This window comes from Vespula pensylvanica, chromosome 15 (assembly GCF_014466175.1).
Source record: "Vespula pensylvanica isolate Volc-1 chromosome 15, ASM1446617v1, whole genome shotgun sequence".
In the NCBI taxonomy this organism is placed as follows: Eukaryota; Metazoa; Arthropoda; class Insecta; order Hymenoptera; family Vespidae; genus Vespula; species Vespula pensylvanica.
The window spans coordinates 4920757-4934375 of record NC_057699.1 but is presented as its reverse complement, the minus strand read 5'-3'; the positions used below and the strand labels follow the sequence as shown (position 1 = coordinate 4934375).

Here is a 13619-nt window from a genome sequence, read left to right as displayed (position 1 = left end):
AATGATTCTAACACGCTTGCATCGTGTAAGTATTATATTTCTTAAGTATTTCTCGTAATTTAATTTATATTGGTAATCCAGTTGGCACTGGATACTTCACCCGGAATGATAAAGATTATGCTAGTAACGAAATTCAGGTTGCAAGACATTCGTAACTTGGTAGACTGTCGCATATGCGCGTACATTAGCTGTGCAATTCAAAGAGAGATATGGAAACACGATATTATAATTGTTAAATTTCTTATCGATTTTTAATATATAGATTATAAATAAAAATAAAAAAGCTTTTATAATGAGGATTAATGTAAAAAATAGTAAATATGCTCTGTGTAATATATTTAAATTTCATAAAAAAATGAACAGTTTATACACTTAATTCGTATTTATGTATTCGGTAAAAAGTAAAGATTAAAATGTAATTAGTTTATGATATTCGTGATCGTTTACCGCGCACATAAATTTCGAACGATGTCCAGTTACCGTCGATCGTCACGCATGCGCATTACGTCATCCGTGCAATGGCTTCTTCACGTGCTTATAATTTCTCAATCTATTATATGATAATATCGAAGTATTAAGAATATGACATACAAATTTAAAAATTGTCTAAACGAATACCTTGCTTCTCGACTGTAAAAATTAATTATTTTGATTTGATATCTGTAGAAATAAAGCTCGTAAACGTGATAAAAACTATATTTGTAAGGAAAATGTTCATGTGCCTACATGTAATCATTTACCATACAAATATCTTCTATACTCGAACTTGTTACGACGAAAATATTAATTTTGAAGTTTTTACATTTAAAGAGAGTGTGAGAGAGAGAGAGAGGGAGAGAGAGAGAGAGAATAAATTAAATTAATAAATTCATTAAAAAGTCTGCTTTTTTTTTTACACAACACGTAATCAATGACTACAAGATCGAAATTATAAATTATTGATATTTTGTGTCAACATTATTGTAACAAAATGTTTAACAGCATAAAAGTGCTGATAGAAAAAAGTTAAAAATTCAAAAGAAAAACAATATTTAATTTATATAAAGAGATATCAATATAAAATGCAGTAAAAAACAGGAGTAATGAACAACCTTAAGAAATGCAGTACGATAACTTATGCTTTGCAGTTGAATGTTTAGATTTACGTATGAATAAATCCTAGCTGGACACATCAGTGAATAAATTCAATGTAACAAATACTTTATTTAGCCTTCTCAATGACATTCATTCTTTTCTCCTCCTTTGTCTGTCCTTTCTCGTTTCTCTAGTTATTAATCCGCCAATTGCAACGTAACCAACTTTTCGTCACAGGGATGCCAACGTCATATTTTGTATCAAAAACGTATGGGTGCTTTCTAAAGCCCCATTCATTCTTGCCCAATGAGCATCATACTTCTGGTTGTTGTAAAAGGATTTATTCGGAAATCGATTGATGTATTGGAAAATATATTATATTTACTTGTAATAACTTGTAATTAACATGATAACGAAGCTTTGTAACTATATTTAACAGCACACATGAATTCGAAATTCGTTGATTGGTTATGTCGAAATACGCGGGTATTTTGCATTATGTATTATGAATAAATTTATTAATATTTATTTATAATCAACAAGTAGTTTCGTATAAAACCTAAAAACTAAAAAGCGGCAAGAAATTTTATTTTCAATCGATAGCGTAAAATTAAATAAGTATTTTCTTATTTATTAATTCACGTAGATTTAGCTTACGCATACCTAGTTTATCATCTCACGTATATAATCTTTTTTTTTTTATGATGTGTAAAGAGTATATATTGTGTCTATATTTACAGGTTTCTTTTTTGCAGAACTTTACCAGCACATAATATAAGCAAAATTAAGAAAAATATTTACAAATATCCACATAATATTTTTGACATTCTTAATATTAGTAGCAAAATTAGTATTATGAAAAACCCCCAAATTTTATAAACAGGTTGTAGATAAATGTACAGCAAATGCTGAAATGATTCTTAAAATTGTAATGCCATTGGTAGACCTTTTAGCTGACTTCTGATAAAGTGCATTTAGCAGATTTACAAGTACCAGAATTTAAAAAATTTTAGATATGAAGGTCATATATACCTTCATACAAAAATACATATATTTATTTGTGAATTAATATACTATTAAGTTAAGTACCTTTTGTTATATTTTTTGTTAAGGTTTGGAAAAAACAAAGCAAGTTCTATTGATAGAACAATTCTAGTATGTGATAAGTAAGAAATGTATTATTAACTTTAAGAAATAATATATATTCAAGAAAGTCATAAGCATGAAGCGGGTCGAACTAGAAAATTAAGAAAACTTATTGGGGGGGGAAAAGAAAAGAGAAAGAAACTATAACAACAAATTTTCCTTTGCTTTTATCTTCTCTTATACTATTTATATGATTAAGTTGTAAAAAAATATTGTAATGTTAAATACATTTTATTTTGTTATATATTTATTTATCAAAAAAGAACGAGATACATGAAGTGAATATATGTATATGTATGTATACTGAGCCTTGAATGTATTTCCCTGGTATTCAAGCATTCATTGTTACAAACGTATATTATATATGTGTGTAACTGAATAAAACAAGCATATTGTACAAAGCTCAATTTGCTTGATTATTTTCTATAATATTATGATTTTTGTGATATAATATACTTGTAATTGCATGTCATCGTCATCACTATTATTATTTTATTATTATTATTATTAATTATTATTATTATTACTATTCTTATTATTATTATTACTATTATTATTACTATTACTATTACTATTATTATTATTATTATTATTATTATTATTATCATTATTATTATTATTATATCCATTATAATTGCTTTTATTATTGTTATTATATTTGATATCAATATTATACTTCCTTTGTAAATATAATAGCACACATTATCTTGTAAAAGTAATTTCTAAAGCATATCAACTAACTGTTATATAAAGAAAAGTATTTTTCTCGAAAATCTCGAAAATATGGGGACCAGTTTCGAGTTGAAATGCTGACATTCACAAAGATTCACCACACAGTTTTGTCCAATTCTAGTACTTTGTTATTATAACAAAACTTCTGTATATAATGATACATAAAAACCGATTCTAAGAGCATACTGTTAAAATCCAAAAGTAAAAAGTATGCCTACTGAAATAGTGTTATAAAATATGTCTTATATAATACTAAAATGTATGATAATAGATCATTTCTCTTTTGATAATTGATCTATTTTACTGTTGGCGAAAGAGTTAAAATCTAGAGCAGTCCATTTTGGGTATTAATATAGAATGTGTGTACATATTATATACAAAGAATAATTGTAACAGATTAGTAGTAAAATTATTATATATCCATGAATTTAATAGTGCTTCTTGCTTTAAGACCATATATATTGTCTATAAGATTATTTTGTATCCTTGCCACCACTTTACACTGTTCCAACATCTTCTGGATCATAGTTTTTCATCCTTTTATTATATGCTATTATTTCCTAAACAATGAGAAATAATCGTAAGAGATGGTCAAGCACCAAAATTAATTACGAATATCTTTAATTAAAGATCTAATAAAAAGGCTTTGTTCTAAATTGCAAATATATCAGGCACTCGATCATTTTGTAAAATTCAATGTTTAATCCAAAGGTATGTTACGTACTCTCTCATATCTAACTCTGTCTTCTTCGGCAATAGCCATATATTTCGATTTAGTTTGCAGATCAGTAGTCATCCAAAGTTTACCCAATTCTTTGGCAATATCGCCTACACCCATTTCTGGATGTAATTCTCTCATTTTACCACGTAATTCTTGGCAAAAGTAGAAAAATGCAGAACTAATAACAAGAAGTATTGGATAAGCAAAAAGTTTTGATTTGTACTTAATAAAGATTATAAAAACAAAAAACATAAGATATGATATACATACAGTGCACGCTTTGGAGCATCCTTGTCTCTATATCTTTTTGTTCCCCTACGTGTTGGTCTTTCAGTTTCCTCATGACCATAATGTCTATCGTAATAATACATTTTTTTATTGCAATGTGTCCCACCTTCGAGATGAACTATCTAATAACATACATTAATATTGCACATGTACATATATACATATCTCTCTCTCTCTCTCTCTGCACACATGTAGATACATGTAGATATAGATTAAATAAACATTCATTAAATGAAAAACAAACTTCAATTATTGTAAAATTCAACTCACTTCATTTTTTACTGGTACAGCATTGATAATAAAATTTTTATTTTGCGCGTTAGACCATTTTGCTTGATTAGATGAAACACCAGAAACACTAACAGGCTTCATTACACCATCGCCACATTCTAGAAAAATATAATAGAGTTCCCTATCATAGTATATACATAAACGTATCTGATACAAAATATATATCTACAATTTTCTTATAATAATGTGGAAATAAATATTTTCAATGATACATAACCAGAAAATTATATGCATTTAATAATCTATCGAAGATAGATACTAAAAATCCTTTTCGTGAATAATTAATATTGATTGGAAATTTGATAATATTCTAAATCGAATCATACTTTTGATTCTTTGCACCAAAAATCTCATTAGCTTAATACTGTGATATAAATACTTGGATGAAAGAAAAAACATAACTTACCTGGAGGAATATTTCCAGGATTAACAATCATAGTATCTCTCATTCCAGAATTTAAGGAATTATCAGGATTTTTAGAAAGATAAACATTCTTTCTGTCATTTGACTCCATGGCTAAGAAGGATTCTAGTTTAATATGTTCTTTATAAAGATACTTATTTGTTTAATTATCTAAAAATACATTTTACATTTATTCCAATCTTCAATCTTATAATACTACCTTATGTTTGTTTTCTTATTTGTATTTCATTACTTACCCTCCTTCTACTACTTACCACAAATAAGAGTTATTATATATATATAATATGATGTCATGACACTAAACTGCAATATTTAAAAAAATTTTCTTAAATTCTGAAAGAAACAAATATATATCAAAATAGATAATCAAGTAATTTCAAAACATTACACAGTATTACAGGCTATTAAACAATTTTGTAATCATTTCCTTCGATATATATTTTTTATAATAATTTTCTTAATTTTTTAATCTTAATTTGTTATTTTGTGATAATAAACTTTACGTTATTTACAAATTTGTCGACTGTAACACGTTTCGATTCGTTATCAAGCATAAAAGAAACAATTCAACACATTCGCGTATAAATGGAGCACAAAAGAAAGAAATAATATAATACTGATACAATAATAATTGGCCTTGCAATGTAATAAAAAGAAAAAGAAAAAAAGAAAGTTAATTATAGTAGCATCTATTTACCTATTGTGACAACAATAGTCGCAAACAGAGTACCTTAGCACAAGCTGCTGTATCCAACGAACACGTAGTTTAAGTCGTGAATCTGCCACAACCGTTCCCTATGTTCAATGTAATCCGTCGACAGTTGCTACGCGATTATATTGTTGCATCGTGTACAAAAGTTGTACGATGTGGATTTGTGATCCGTAAAATTTAGGCGCATTGATTAAATAAATATGTACATGCTTTCTATATACCGGTAGCATACACAATAGGAATTTATCGAACTGTTAACGTAGCAGCTTTTAATGTCGTAATTTGACGTCGAAATATAAGTACCTTGATGCAGCAGCCCCTTTATGGCGCAGTTCAGTGTTACCAACTTTTCAATTTAAAATCTTCAAATATTTCACATGAATAACTAAATTTCGTACAATTTAATATTATTATATTTTAAATATTTACAATAAGATTTAAGTTAATAATTAAATTTTTGTCAATATAGAAAACGACACTTCGTCGTTTCATTATAGAAATAAAATAGAAATAATACTTGGACAGTAACATCTTGGGATATAGAGATCACTCTTTATATGTAACATATTTTCTAGGCATATATAAAAGTTTCTAATACCGATGTGCGCGTCGGTTGTGATAAATATAATTGTAATAAAAGATGACGACTGATACGAAGCACGTGGAAAGTCTTAAAAAGAAGAAAAGTGGGATTATTTATTTATCGACTATCCCAAAATATATGAACATTACAAAAGTACGAGAAATATTTTCCACTTACGGAAAAGTTGGGAGAGTGTATTTACAATTACCTGAAAATCGTGAGTTATGACATATACCTAATATATAAAAAGCCATTTTCATTACAAATAAAAAGAAGAAAACCATTAAGAAAAAAGCTTAGAGATAGTTTGTTTTAAACAATTAAATTCTTAATCTATAATAAAATTTATTTTTGCAGTGGAGATTGGTAAAAGGAGAAAACCTGTGAAACATTTTACAGAAGGGTGGGTGGAATTTGAAAGTAAAAAAGTAGCTAAATATGTAGCTACAGTATTAAATAACAAACAAATTTCCATGCGTAAGAAAAGTAAATTTTTTGATGTCATATGGAATATAAAATACTTACCAAGGTAAGCAAATGTTATTACTATATCTTATTATATACTTGCTTCGTTATTTCTTTATTTTATAATGTGTTATTTTGTAATTATGAATTATATGAAAATACAAGTCCTTTTCCAGATTTAAATGGATTCATTTAAGTGAACGTTTAGCATATGAACGAGCAGTTTACAAGCAAAGACTTCACACAGAAATTGCACAAGCGAAAAGAGAAACCAATTACATTTCTTATAACATTGATAGAAGTAAAAAGTTGACTAAAAAGAGATTTGAAAGAGAAACAACAAATTTTGTCTTACCTAAAATCAAACAGAGGGATACAGATGCAGAAATTAGAAATATGAAAAGAGAAACAGAGCCAAAAAGTAGAGATGAAATTTTGAAGTCGTTATTTGGTTAATCCTTCCAAGACACACACTGAGACATTCTAATGAACGAGTATTTTTTGTTTTAAAATAAAAATTTTAAATAAAAAGCTAAAAATATATGTATATATGTTGAATGTTAATGTTTTGTATAAAAATGAAGTTATTCATGTATGTACGTTACGTATACTTTTAAAAAATAGAACGAAAAATTTAATTTACGTCGTAGAAGATAAATATTATTAATGTAAAGTTTTTTATTAAAATGTAAGAAAGAAAATTTCTGTGAAAGACAATTCCGTGAACCACGCATGCGCGTAACTTCTAACTTTGAGATTAAATCGAAGAGTACTGCTTCACACTGCCATTCTGTCTGTGTGAGTGAGTGTGGCTGCATGTTGCATATGTATGTCGTGTCACGGGTTTCTCCAATTACCAATAATACGAGAGTAGTATTGAAAGATCTTGCTCGTTCTAATAACCCTTCTTATTTTCGCGTATTATCTTTCGTACAATATAAACATATTTGCGTCCAATTAAAAGAAACTACATTATTGTCAGATAGGTTCCGTAGATCGATTGATTGAAAAGTTCAAGCGGATCGCGGAGCTTTCGATTTTAGTTACTTATCGAGTTTATAAATGCTTACATGTGTATACATATGTAGATAGATGCGTTTTTCGTCATGCACGATCAGACTTTCGGTATTGATATCTTAGAATGATATATAAATGTCGGTACGTAAATATCGGATTCGTAATGTGTAATTTTTTTTCAAAATCAAACTAATAAAATTCAGTAAATAAAATTGACAGTTGGTAACAACAAGTTAGTCATATATCTGATAGAGATTTACCTTATGGCTTAACATCTGGAGTTTCAATTGTATAAATGTACAACTATGTTTATACGTTTAGAATTACGTAATTATCTACATTTAAAGCGATCCTTTTTCGTACATGGAAACCCTACCAATCAAGGAAGGGCGTAATTAAATTTTAGGCCCAAGTTCTAATCGAAAATATGCCCCACGAAATGGCGTCACAGTTACTTTTGATTACACACGTTCTGTCCCTTGCTGTCGTATTCTCTCTAATTTCCGTGTCTCCTCTTGGTACATATATATAAAAATGTCTCATGTAACTTGTTGTTATTTATCACGTGATAGAAATTATATGAAAATTATTTTTCATATATTCAAATATATTTACTAAGAAATTTTAAATAGAATATACAGAGGATTATATCTCTTAAGTTTAATCATTTTTATAATATTCATAAAAATTTAATTTATTAAATATATTAAAATTATATAAATTGTGTAATGGGCAGTAGATTATATCTTAGAAATATCTTCATTTGTTTCCTAATACTAATTGATATTTTCTTGTCTTCCACAGATATTTGGCATCGCTTATTTCTCTTTGCTCTGGTTTATCTATAACATACATAAAGGCTGTAACTAAAGTATTAAGGATTGTAGTGAACTTGAGCAAGACTTTCCGACAATCTTTTATATGATCGTGCAGTAAAATAATAACGTGAAATGGCAGAGGAGTGCAACGAGGTTAAATCAGCAGGACCATCTTCGCCAAGAAGTCCACTTAGCAATGGAACAGGCGTAAAAGCTTGTAGTCCGCATTCTCCGAGGCAACCAAGGCGTATAAAGCTAACAGGACAACAATTGGATAACTTAACGAAAGACGAATTGGCAGCCAAATGGCAAGAACAGGATTTATATGTGGAATATCTAGAGGCCCAAGCAGCAGCTCAGGAAGGTACTGAGATCACTTGAGTGAGACCATCTCACTCTCTACATTTCTTAACCAGATTAATGAATGCCAGAACACTGAACGCAATCTCTCGCATGAGACAAGACTCTTATAGGGACGTTAAGCTTAGATGTCAACTGTTTTACATCAGTGTATAGGATAATAATGATGTTTATCTACATATGTGTGTGTGTGTATATATATATATATGTATATATATATATATATATATATATATATACATAATACACACACACATACACACACATACACATGTTATTTTACAATTAAGGGGAATTTCTAAAAAGTTAGTAAGAAAATTAAGTACTTTTCTATTTTTTGGGCAATCAATTTGAATCGAACATGCTAAGTATTCATATTACTAATCTTAGTTAACTTTATCTGATCGCAATATGCATTTCAGATATAGTATTGTATATATTTCTAAAAAATATTATCAACTATTTTTTTACACGTAGTAATAGTAAAAGAATAAATATTGTCTTTCAAGTGCATTGAGAAATAGTGTTATATCTGTGGGAAACAGGTGACAATTTATAGTGTGACTTACTATATAAGATATAATAATTATAGAACAAATCAATACATCATGCAAAACTTCAAGATGCATTATATTTTTTCTTAAAACATGCGTGTTCATCTAAATCAAGGTGTATATAGTGCAAATCGAAAAGTGAGATGCTGTGCATATTATGCAGACACAATAAATTTTTCATTTTATTGCCATGTCTGCTTTAAATTATTTTTATTTCGTGAAATTCAAGGAAAATATTATTTTTAATTTGATCTTATAAGTGAAAGTGCGGTGTGCTACGCATGTTCTCCTATAGTGTAATAAGCATTACAGTTGGCAAACAAACATGTGTGTGCGTGTGTGTGTACACATTCGGTATGAAGTTTTCACCTTATGAGGATCATAAGGGATATAACATCTGCCCTGATGCTAACTTTACAACCCAGAGGAATGTAAAGAATGGTCCCATGCATCCTTCGGCCTAGAAAACACTGTGCTGGTCCTGAATATTATGGTGGGTCTTGAAAATGTTAATTGATCTGGTCGCCATCTGGAATCCCTTGTGTATAATTGGATACCCTATTTTTTTAAATTTATGCATCCTCTATCTTATCTGATTTTTCATTCTGTCCATTGATATGATAGAATGATATTGTTATAATTATTACGTTTATATATGTGTATATATATATATGTATATATATGTATGTATATATATGTATGTGTATATGGATATGTATATGTATATGTATGTCATATATGCTAAAATAATTTCATAATAAGCAATACAAAATCTAAAGTATATGAATCTATAAAAGATATCAAGTATGATTGCACGCTACTGTCTATATAAATATAATATCTGTATGTATTTGTTATACATACTATGATAAAAATAATTATTATTATTGAAATATATTGAAGAACAATAATTCTGTTCTATATTATAATTAAAGAGATCATACATGAAATTACTTTAGAAATTTCATTTGGGCAAATAAAAATACTTGTAATAGAGACTTTTAATAAAATCATAAGAATAAATCAAAATTAGATTATGAACAAAGAATAGATACAGTAATAATATATATCTTTTCATGGACAACTTAATTAACATTTTAGGAAACAATTGTGAAATTAATTCTTATGAAACCAATGTACATAATATTTAAATAATTTAATACCTTACATTCATTTTTATTAAAGTCATTATCAACACGCACACACATATAAGTAAATAAAATAACACAGAATAAAAAAATAGAAAGCCAATACTGGAACAAATATAATATTTCAGATTCAAGATATAAAATGTACTCTATGGGATATAAGATAGTATTTTAATTTGCATAATAATTTAATTCTCGCATGTAAAAACTCAATTTACTATATTTTAATTTATTAGACAGCAACATTAATACTCTGAAGATGTAAAAATATATGTATGTTAAACATACAACGAGGGGGTAGTAAATGTGTAACAAATATACATAGCAAAAATTGACACAGTACCATTTTATAGGTGAATTAGCTTCGTTGAGAGAATCCGAGGATAAGTTCAGACAGCAACATATCGATGCATCTCATCGTGAAAAAATCTTAGTGAGGAGGCTTGCCTCTAAAGAACAGGAACTGCAAGAATGTGTTGTACGTATTTTTATTTATTTTTATTAGTTTTGTAGTATAGGACATAAATTAATTTAATTTTGTGCGAAAAATTTGTGTTTTAATACTAAACATATATGTTCACAAAAGCATGTTATTATTATCCAATAGAATCAAATATCTGAAATGAAAGCAGCCCAAGTTCCATCTGCTGCTTCATTAAGGTCTGCTTTGTTAGATCCAGCTGTAAATATTTTGATACAAAAATTAAGGCAAGAATTGGTCACAACAAAAGCTAAATTAGAAGATACACAGAGTGAACTAAGTGCATGGAAATTCACACCAGATAGGTAAATAATTATGATCGTGCAATGTTTAAAAATGATTTATTATGTATTTGAATTGCATGTATACTTTTACAGTAATACTGGAAAAAGATTAATGGCCAAATGTAGATTATTATATCAAGAAAATGAGGAATTGGGTCGAATGATAGCTAGTGGAAGAATTGCTAAATTAGAAGGTGAACTCGCATTACAAAAAAGCTTCAGCGAAGAAGTTAAAAAATCTCAATCAGGTACGTATATATTATATAACATTTTGTAAAATATTTCAGATAATTATGAAATAAAAAAAAAAAAAAACGAAACAATTACTTAAATTACAATATTTCACATTCACGTGTTATATTAAATAGAGCTAGACGAATTTCTTCAAGACCTAGATGAAGATGTGGAGGGTATGCAAAGTACAATTTATTTTTTGCAACAAGAATTACGTAAAGCACGAGAGTCGGTTATTTTACTGCAACAAGAAAATGCGGTATTGAAAATAACTGGCGCTGCCGGTACCGGTGAAAATAATTCAACAAATTTAACTAACGGATTGTCGCCTCATACATCTTCAATTAAAAAGGAAAAATCAGAGGAGAACATAGCTATAGAAGTAAAGAGCTCGAAACTCTTAATAGAAGAAAGTGATATGTGTAAAGCTACGAGAACTTCACCGTTACTAGATAATAATAAACTACTTCAAAGTGAGCGCGCAAGTATTGAAAGAGGAGTAGAGCGAATAGACAGAAAAATAAATCAAACAGATCATAATGACGAAAGTTCGAGCGATTCGGCTGCTTTAATAATCAAAGTCGAAAATGAAGAGTTAAGTGATAGGGAAGAAGATCACGAGGAAAATCGAAATAACAAAAAAACATTGAGGACTAAGAGTTATGATAAATACAGTGGAAAAACGAATGGGGATGAAGTATTGACTAGAGCGACTAGGGGTAGGGAAAGGACAAAAAGGGACAAAAGTGCACCAAGCAGTGACGACGAAAGGACGCATAAAAAGAAAAGAAGAGAAAGTGTTCTTTCTCTGGATTATAACGACGCTGACGATGATGCATTAGTTCTGACCAATGGTGAGACTCTTCAAAGTGATCCCGAGTGAATAATCCCTATTCTGCATTATCGTTTCACCGCACGTAATTTGTTAGAAAAATAACGTGGTTCGCAATATAGAATTAATGTCCATTGTACAAAAACAGAATTTGTACTTATTTCTTGGTAACAAAATTCTGTGCTATTCTAATCCTGTAGTATTATAGTTCGTATACTAATTATCATGTGTAACTTTGTACTTCTGATACTATTGGTGATTCTTCAATTGAGTCAAATAAGCTATTATCTCATTTTCATATTTCTTTAAATCACTCTCTGTGTATATTATATTATATTATATTGTATTAATCGTATTTTCTCTCTCTTTCTCTCTCTCTCTCTCTCTCTCTCTCTCTCTCTCTCTCTCTCTCTCTCTCTTTCTTCATTATTCTATTATATTACATTTCAATTTATTCCATTCTCGTCTACTTTGACATCTACATATATATGAATTTAATTTGTAAATAAAAGTTTGTGAACCACACACATGATCCACGAGTCATGAAATATTCTAGTTACGTATTCGTTGATTATCAATGGGTGGTTTGGGTGAAATAAGGGTATTTTGGTACATTATTTTTTAATAACTAACCAAAATTAAGTCAAAATTGCGTGAGAATTAATTTATTTGTATCACATTAATGAAATAGTAAAAAAAGAAAAAAGAAAAAACAATGAATTTAAAAAATCTATCTTGAGTTAGCTCTTTATACCCACTAAATGGTTATATCGTTATTAGTATATAGAAAAAATATCTCTACGGGTAATGTACACAAATAGCCGTTGAAGATAAATCTAGTTTATTGCGCGTGTGTATGACCTATGTTGTTCCCCATATTAAATATATGTATGCACGCACATGTCATGTATGAATTGTGCTTTCAATTATGCGTCAAAAAAGATCTATTTGTTAATCTATGAAATATTTGTGAACTATTTAAAATAACAACATTAATTCATTTCAATAAAACAAAAGCTGATCTCATAAAAAGAGATACATTACATCAATTATGCATTTTGTATCTCTAATTTTGTCAGTGACTAATGATAAATGTACAAAACGCGCGTTTATATTACTTTGTATTATCTTTGTGAGAAATATAAACTTCTTCTTTATTATGACTTAAGGAAAGAAAAATACACTAAAATTTACCATCTTACACATATTCTATAAAAAATAAATCATTTCTATAAACAAGTAATTTTGATTATTCATTCAAAGTAGACAGAGTATTGGGCAATATTTAATTCAATTAACGATTGAATTTTTACTTACATTAATATTAATCATATGGTACTATTAAATTAGTCATGTAATCATTATTTGTTAGTGAAATATTACCCAACACTATACAAAGTATCTTAAGTTATATATATATATATATATATATATGTATGTATGTATGTATGTATG

General features: G+C 28.3%; 4 protein-coding genes across 15 annotated transcripts in view; 2 read left to right on the top strand and 2 right to left on the bottom strand.

The window, feature by feature from the left end:
* Window positions 1-3433: 3433 nt before the first annotated feature.
* LOC122634696 lies at window positions 3434-5547 on the bottom strand. 3 transcript variants are annotated; one of them, XM_043823889.1, is made up of 7 exons: window positions 5407-5547; window positions 4931-5009; window positions 4659-4826; window positions 4232-4350; window positions 3944-4083; window positions 3677-3851; window positions 3434-3512 (listed from the first exon to the last, which is right to left on the bottom strand). In XM_043823889.1, the coding sequence occupies exons 3-7, from the start codon at window positions 4765-4767 to the stop codon at window positions 3450-3452; spliced, it is 606 nt and encodes a 201-aa protein (XP_043679824.1). In that variant the 5' UTR covers window positions 4768-4826; window positions 4931-5009; window positions 5407-5547; the 3' UTR covers window positions 3434-3449. The 3 variants fall into 3 exon arrangements, with proteins under 3 accessions (XP_043679824.1, XP_043679822.1, XP_043679823.1); XM_043823887.1 differs by having other exon boundaries at window positions 5374-5517; XM_043823888.1 differs by having other exon boundaries at window positions 4931-4979; window positions 5374-5514.
* Window positions 5548-5580: 33 nt separating this feature from the next.
* On the top strand, window positions 5581-6985 carry LOC122634695 (pre-rRNA-processing protein esf2-like). 2 transcript variants are annotated; one of them, XM_043823886.1, is made up of 4 exons: window positions 5581-5719; window positions 5964-6188; window positions 6329-6500; window positions 6613-6985. In XM_043823886.1, exons 2-4 carry the CDS (start codon window positions 6029-6031, stop codon window positions 6890-6892), a joined length of 612 nt encoding a protein of 203 aa, XP_043679821.1. In that variant the 5' UTR covers window positions 5581-5719; window positions 5964-6028; the 3' UTR covers window positions 6893-6985. The 2 variants fall into 2 exon arrangements, with proteins under 2 accessions (XP_043679821.1, XP_043679820.1); XM_043823885.1 differs by lacking the exon at window positions 5581-5719 and having other exon boundaries at window positions 5875-6188.
* Window positions 6986-7055: 70 nt separating this feature from the next.
* Window positions 7056-12510, top strand: LOC122634689 (pre-mRNA-splicing regulator female-lethal(2)D-like). Of its 8 annotated transcripts, none has more exons than XM_043823873.1 (6): window positions 7056-7306; window positions 8258-8635; window positions 10687-10811; window positions 10941-11119; window positions 11192-11346; window positions 11467-12510. In XM_043823873.1, exons 2-6 carry the CDS (start codon window positions 8404-8406, stop codon window positions 12213-12215), a joined length of 1440 nt encoding a protein of 479 aa, XP_043679808.1. In that variant the 5' UTR covers window positions 7056-7306; window positions 8258-8403; the 3' UTR covers window positions 12216-12510. The 8 variants fall into 8 exon arrangements, with proteins under 8 accessions (XP_043679808.1, XP_043679804.1, XP_043679806.1 ...); XM_043823869.1 differs by having other exon boundaries at window positions 7056-7594; XM_043823871.1 differs by lacking the exon at window positions 7056-7306 and adding an exon at window positions 7612-7780.
* Window positions 8807-13619, bottom strand: part of LOC122634688 (gamma-tubulin complex component 3) — a 9824-nt gene continuing 5011 nt past the window's right edge. For both annotated transcript variants that reach the window (XM_043823866.1, XM_043823867.1), the window contains one exon: window positions 8807-8831. The gene's annotated coding sequence lies outside the window, so the exon portion shown is untranslated. The remainder of the gene's footprint in view (window positions 8832-13619) is intronic.

Coding starts and splice junctions, on each gene's coding strand:
- LOC122634696 (XM_043823889.1), bottom strand. CDS start 4,767: ATGGAGTCAAATGACAGAAAGAATGTTTATCTTTCTAAAAATCCTGAT. Junction 4,084..4,231: donor CTGTACCAGTAAAAAATGAA/GTGAGTTGAATT, acceptor GTATGTTATTAG/ATAGTTCATCTCGAAGGTGG. Junction 3,852..3,943: donor GATGCTCCAAAGCGTGCACT/GTATGTATATCA, acceptor TCTTGTTATTAG/TTCTGCATTTTTCTACTTTT.
- LOC122634695 (XM_043823886.1), top strand. CDS start 6,029: ATGACGACTGATACGAAGCACGTGGAAAGTCTTAAAAAGAAGAAAAGT. Junction 6,189..6,328: donor TTTACAATTACCTGAAAATC/GTGAGTTATGAC, acceptor TTATTTTTGCAG/TGGAGATTGGTAAAAGGAGA. Junction 6,501..6,612: donor AATATAAAATACTTACCAAG/GTAAGCAAATGT, acceptor GTCCTTTTCCAG/ATTTAAATGGATTCATTTAA.
- LOC122634689 (XM_043823873.1), top strand. CDS start 8,404: ATGGCAGAGGAGTGCAACGAGGTTAAATCAGCAGGACCATCTTCGCCA. Junction 10,812..10,940: donor AGGAACTGCAAGAATGTGTT/GTACGTATTTTT, acceptor ATTATCCAATAG/AATCAAATATCTGAAATGAA. Junction 11,347..11,466: donor AGTTAAAAAATCTCAATCAG/GTACGTATATAT, acceptor TATATTAAATAG/AGCTAGACGAATTTCTTCAA.